This window comes from Vigna radiata, unplaced genomic scaffold (assembly GCF_000741045.1).
Source record: "Vigna radiata var. radiata cultivar VC1973A unplaced genomic scaffold, Vradiata_ver6 scaffold_165, whole genome shotgun sequence".
NCBI lineage: Eukaryota > Viridiplantae > Streptophyta > Magnoliopsida > Fabales > Fabaceae > Vigna > Vigna radiata.
The window spans coordinates 167,774-173,773 of record NW_014542359.1 but is presented as its reverse complement, the minus strand read 5'-3'; the positions used below and the strand labels follow the sequence as shown (position 1 = coordinate 173,773).

Sequence of the window (6,000 nt, the reverse complement as noted above, 5' to 3'; positions counted from 1 at the left end):
TGTTCAATTTTAACGTTTGAAAAATATTACATCAAACTAATATACTCCTATTCAACACTTTGAATTTATTGAATGAACCTTAAACATGGCAAATATTTAGGAAATACTTTACCATTTAAATCATTTATTGAGAAATTATAAAATTAAAATCAACAATTCATATTTTTATATATATGTTTTTTTGTTAATGCTAACTTTTCTTTTTTACGAAGACTCAATTACATAACAATTCCAACGTGGAAATTAGCATCTACATGGCACCAAATTACACAATGAGGCTCTCATTCATTCTCTTTCAACTTTATCAATAACTGCTTATGCTTCAATAAAAAAACCCACCTCCTTGTCTCCATAACGAAGCTGAATACCTTCGATGGTCTCAGTCAAACCTAAGAAGAACCTGTTGTCGAAATCCATCGAGCTTTAGACCACCGTGCTTTGAAGTCAGCTAAAGGGTTTGCATTGAAGGTTGCACTGTTGTGGAACATTGAAATCTAGGTGAGTAAATGGTGCCTCGTATTCTCATTACTAGACTATCTGCGTCCTTCACACACCACAGAAGCATCCAATTCCAATTGGGTTCTCTGCTGCAACACAAGCACAATGCTTTTCTTTTTAGGTTTAACACATTCACCTCTGGTGGGGACACCCGCAAAGGTGACACCTTTACCGTGCTTTACCTCATCAACTCATGTGGGTTGTCCCTGGAATTGGCCAGGAAAGTCTCCAAGAGTGTGAATTTGAAAACCCCAGATGGTCCAAATGCTGTTATTAACACTCTCAAGAACTATGGATTCTCCGAAACTCAGGTTGCAAAACTTGTCGAGAAGAATCCCCGTGTGCTTGCTGCAAAGGTGGAGAAGACCCTTTTGCCCAAACTCAAGTTCTTCCACTCTATTGGGGTTCCCAACACTGACTTGCCTAAGATCGTGAATGAATGTCCTTCAATCTTGCGGAGGAGTCTGGGAAAATGCCTTCTGCCACGATACGAGATTATCAGGAGTATAGTTCGTGACGATCTGGAAGTTGTTAGAATTTTGAGAAAATCTCCAGTTGGTTTCATAATGTGTGACCTAAAGAAATGCTTGATTCCAAACATTAAGGTTTTGAGGCAGTCTGGGGTTCCTCAGGGTTCAATCTCTCTGCTGATGGNCAACTTCCCCTCTGCAACATTGGTGAAGCATTCCAGATTTGTTAAAGTTGTCGAGAGAATTAAGAAATTGGGGTTTGACCCTACGAGAACAAGTTTTGTCATGGGTGTCCAAGTGCTTTTAACGATGCGTAAAGCGGCATGGGAATCGAGATTTGAGATTTATAAGAGGTGGGACTGGAACAGGGAAATAGTTCTTCAGGCGTTTCTGAAGTATCCCAATTTTATAAAATTGACCGAGGAGACAATTACGAAAAAAATGACTTTTCTAGTTAAGGATATGGGTTTGCCATCATTGGAAGTTGCCGCATATCCTCCAGTTCTAGTCTACAACTTGGAGAAGAGGATTATCCCTAGATTCTCAATAATTAAAATCTTGAAATCAAAAGGTTTGGTCAGGAGGAGTTTGAGTTTTGGTTACTATATGGGCATTAAGGAGAATGTTTTTTTGAAGAAATATGTCGATAGCTTTAAGGAACATTTGCCTCTCTTACCAGATGTCTACAAAGGATTGATTCATCGTGATAATGTAATGTAGACTTTGAAGGTATACGCAGGCCATTTTTCTAACTTTAAACTCTTCTATTTCAGTTCTAAAGTGAACTTAAGTTCTGTCTACTTTTGTTTTTTGTGTCGATATAGTGAGTTTTATTTTGCTTAAATAGGATGGAATTTTGTTCAGATTTATAGCATATGGATTTTATAATCAAATATATAAATCTACTTACTTGCGATATTCAACTTAATTATCTTGATTGTTTATCTATTTTGCAGTTTCAGTCAAATAAAATTGCATAAGTTATGCTAGTTTTACAATTCTTTAATAAATGAATTTTGTTTAGTTGTCTTCCAGGCCCAAGCTTACTTCTTTTTTCAACTTGAAATTTGTCACTATATCTTGTCATGTCAGTGCATACTGTTATAGGAAGTCATGGATACGTATAGTTTTGAACTTTTCTCAACTTCTGGTTATCTTTTCAGTAGCATATACTGTTGTTTGGAAAGATCGAGTGTCGTGCTCTTTCTCATTGAATGAAGCATTTGCCTTAGGCAAAGGTTTTAGCAGAAGAGATGTTAAGGCACAGCTTTGTTTCCTGAAGTTTTTTAGGAGCTGCTTCTAGTTTAAAAGGTTGCACCATCTACAAGTATTATGGAGTGGGATGTTTAACCCATGGAAACCAGAAGTTGAAGCAGACCTGTTATTGCAAAAACCATTTCATGTGTGTGAAATGTGAATGGTATTCTTGGGAGGGAGGGAGTTTTGGTAAGATTTACAGCATATTGGTTTTATAATAATGTGAATGGTAAGATTTACACCACTTGGTGATTTTCATTTTTAGCATCTTTGTGTCTTGGTTTATTAATTTCTGTTGATACAACAGAGCACATTAGAAGAAGTGTCCCTATGTTTTGCAGGCCTGGGTTAAATCTGATGAACAACCCTATGTGCTTTGGCGTAACAGCAAATTCCAATGCAAAATCACTAATTTTTTTGTTACTTGCTTTCCATTAACAAGTTCTTGGTAAATAATGTTTATTCTTTTCACCTAATTCTTTACTTTTATCTTTAATTTTTCATCTGAAGTTTAGCTTATTTGGTTTATAAATTAAGGTTCTTGAATCAATGAACTAATACCGAGATGGTTAAGTTTATTGTTAGTTCTAACCATGACCATAATGTTAGTCAGCCACTATTTATAAACAATATAAAGAGGTTTACACCAACTAAATAAGATCAAAACAGTGGCCTCACTTAAGCATTATAAAATCTTAACTTCCCAAGCAGCGCTAAGTTAAACTTTAGAGTATGCAATTGCAAAACTTAACTAATGCACAACTTTCTCAATTGTTAGTTTGATGCTACTGATATGTATGTTGTTGGAAGTTTTACATCAATTAGTGATAAGGTCAAATAGAGTATATAAATGAATACAAACTTCAAAGTTGAATAAGTTTAAGAAAAAAATAGCTTCCTAATTGTATAATATAAAAATCAATTTTAACTTCTGGATTGCATAATCCAATAGTCATTTTTGTCTTTCAGATTGTACAATTTGAAAGTCATTTATGATTATCAAGAAGATTCTTTTGCTTTCAGATTATGTAATCTAATATTTCTTTTAAAAAAGAAATGACTTTTCTATTGGGTAATCTGGAAATTATCTTTTACTTTTGGATTGCACAATTCCAAAATGACAAAACAAAAATATTCTTATTTATAGGAATGCAGGACTAAAGATTAAAGTTATGGAGTTGCAGGAAGAATTTGCCCAGTCATTAGCTATCTTGGTCTTAGGCCTGATACCTGCAAAGAATGAATCTAAGAATTTAGTGCTGAAAAGAGTGTACTAAATTGAGTATTAACAACAACATTAGGTCGCTGAAAATTTTGGTAATCGTTTTATGGGTAAAAGATTATGCCAAACTTGTTATTTACTTCTATCTGTTTGCTATATTGACTGGAATAATAACATTTCTAGATAGATAGGGTTGACTAATGTGGAAATTTTCATGGGAAGAAAAGAATGATGTCAAATTTGTTCCTGGGTTTGTCATTATCTGCAGGGACAATTACTCGCATAGGTTAAACCAAACAAAGATTCCCTTTCATAATTTTCTGAAGCAAAAAGGTATTCTCAATTATTGCCTTAGTGCATCCTTTTAGTGATTTTAGTTTAATAACATTTTTTATTTTCTACAATTATGAACTTACAAAGATATTTTTTCAACTGAAGTGGCATTGTCCTGATACCTGTGAATTTTATAAATATATATAGACATTCATAATTAATTCTATTGTAAATATATGTTTCGAAAAAAATTATTCTAATTCTGAAAGCTAATTCAAATTATAAGTTGTCATTGAAATATTATCATGTAAGCAACCATTCCGAGAACGTTCAACTTCAATTTTAACATGCATTTAAAGAAAAGAATAACTTATTTTACTCCAAGCGATGATTTTTTAATTAATTGCCACTGTTTGTTAAATCTATTGTTTCTTTCATCAGCTTTTAACAAAGTCAAAATCTCCCACCGGTTTCACTTTTCTCCTCAATCTTATGAAAAATATATAGTTTCTTCCGTAAGTTATTTCTTAGTCACAATTCTTACCAGTGTCCCTCAATCTTACTGCAAAATGCGTTATTGCTTTCATTATCTTCTCTTAAATTAACAGTTTCTTCTACCCTTCTGTCAGTCAATCTTTTTGGGAAAATATATTGTTCCTTTGATGAGCATTTCACAAATTAACAAGTTCTTCCATCACTTTGTCACTTAATCTCATTACCAAAAAAGAAAATGCCTATTCAAACAAATCCCTGGAAAGTAGTTCAAACATTCTTGAATTGTTTAGTGGCTGTAGAGCATATTCAAACAAATCCCTAGAAAGTAGTGCAAGCATTGTGATAGAATATTAAGGGTATATGAAAGAAGAAAAAATAAATGAGGGAGGGTTAGGAGGGAAAGGCGGTTTCTGTCACTTAATTAGTTAATAAGGACGGAAAATGAGATGTATAAATTGGGGATTGGTTTTGTACAGGGGATGATTCTTTTTGTATACTTTTAGGTATAAACTGGATATTTGTTTCAATGGAGGGAGAGTGCTTCTTTTAGGAGGTTGAGATTGTCATTGTTCATTCTTTCATTAATAAAATGCATTCTTTCGGTTTTTCTTTTTGTGTGAATTGCAAAGTGTTATCGAATTCTTGACAAAAGAAGTTGTGTAAATAATTAATTATTTAACAGAATAATCGATTATCATTATTTGATTTAAGGTTTAATACCTATTTTGGTCCCTCTTTTGGGAGGGTTTGTTCAAAGTGATCCTCCCTTTTTTAAAAAGTTCACTTAAGTCCTAACTTTTGCAAAAGCTGTACAAATAGGTCCTTTTTGGTAACGGCGTTACAAAACTAACGACAGAGTTGCTTGCGTGGCCAAAATTAAATGACATGTCAATTAGTCCAGTTAGGTGGCAAACTCAGCCAATAAGAGACTGCCACATGGCAATCTCCTTTCCACTCAAGAAAAACCTAGAGGGTGAAGAGCAGAGTTCACCAGATTGTTGTTCTTCAGTTTGTTTATGGTATTTGAATCAAGTGTCAGTGTAAATTGAGAAGAAAAATCAAACTTTTGGTGAGCGTTTTTGGAGTTATAGGGATTGGTTTTATCTGATTCTTTCTTCTCCGTTATAAAATCCATAATCGTACGTTGTTTCCCAAACCCTAATCCCCTTTTTGATTCATTGCAATTGCTTACAGTGAAAAAAGTGGGCTCATAGCAAATGATGATGATGACGCCAAACTTGAACCTGGAACCTGAAGAAGATTTCAAAATCTGCAGCCAAGTTGGATCAAATGTATTGCTGCAAGAAAAACCACAAGATTTTTTGGACAACACCATAAGATTTTTGGGTAACACCTCACCGGTTCCGATAGGGAACTTGGTCTCCATTCTTGAAGGGTTGTTGAACACCAAGTCAATGAAAAAATAAAGCCAGAAACTTTGAACCCAAGTCTTTATAAATTCTTTATTGCAGACACTTTTCATACTGGATATATATTCTTTTCTATGCGATTGCAAGTTTCTGGTGCCTTAAATCCCTGTTACTCTTCTTCCATCACCAACCACATATCAAAATCTGCACACACCTCCGCCGTAATGGAAGAGAGCATAATTACCTTTGTTTTATGGCATGGAGGATAAAGTCCAATCCCTCCAGTACGAACTTCATGGGGGCTTATGCACTATGAACGCAATTTCATCAAGAATCTGTGTTGAAGCTGGTTGTTGAATCCTAAATTGCCCAAAAAATCACAACTTGATTTTACCCCAAATCCTAATTTTATTTT

At 34.2% G+C, this 6,000-nt stretch overlaps 1 protein-coding gene across 6 annotated transcripts; it reads left to right on the top strand.

The window, feature by feature from the left end:
• The first annotated feature begins 279 nt into the window (after positions 1-279).
• On the top strand, positions 280-5,943 carry LOC106779667 (transcription termination factor MTERF6, chloroplastic/mitochondrial). Of its 6 annotated transcripts, XR_002666417.1 has the most exons (4): positions 281-1,697; positions 2,132-2,414; positions 2,567-2,673; positions 3,716-3,801. XR_002666417.1 is itself a non-coding variant. In XM_022776656.1 (2 exons), exon 1 carries the CDS (start codon positions 507-509, stop codon positions 1,686-1,688), a length of 1,182 nt encoding a protein of 393 aa, XP_022632377.1. In that variant the 5' UTR covers positions 281-506; the 3' UTR covers positions 1,689-1,697; positions 2,132-2,734. The 6 variants fall into 6 exon arrangements, 1 of the variants encoding a protein (XP_022632377.1); XR_002666416.1 differs by having other exon boundaries at positions 280-1,697; positions 2,135-2,673; positions 3,716-3,802; XR_002666418.1 differs by lacking the exons at positions 2,567-2,673; positions 3,716-3,801 and adding an exon at positions 5,410-5,943.
• Positions 5,944-6,000: the final 57 nt, after the last annotated feature.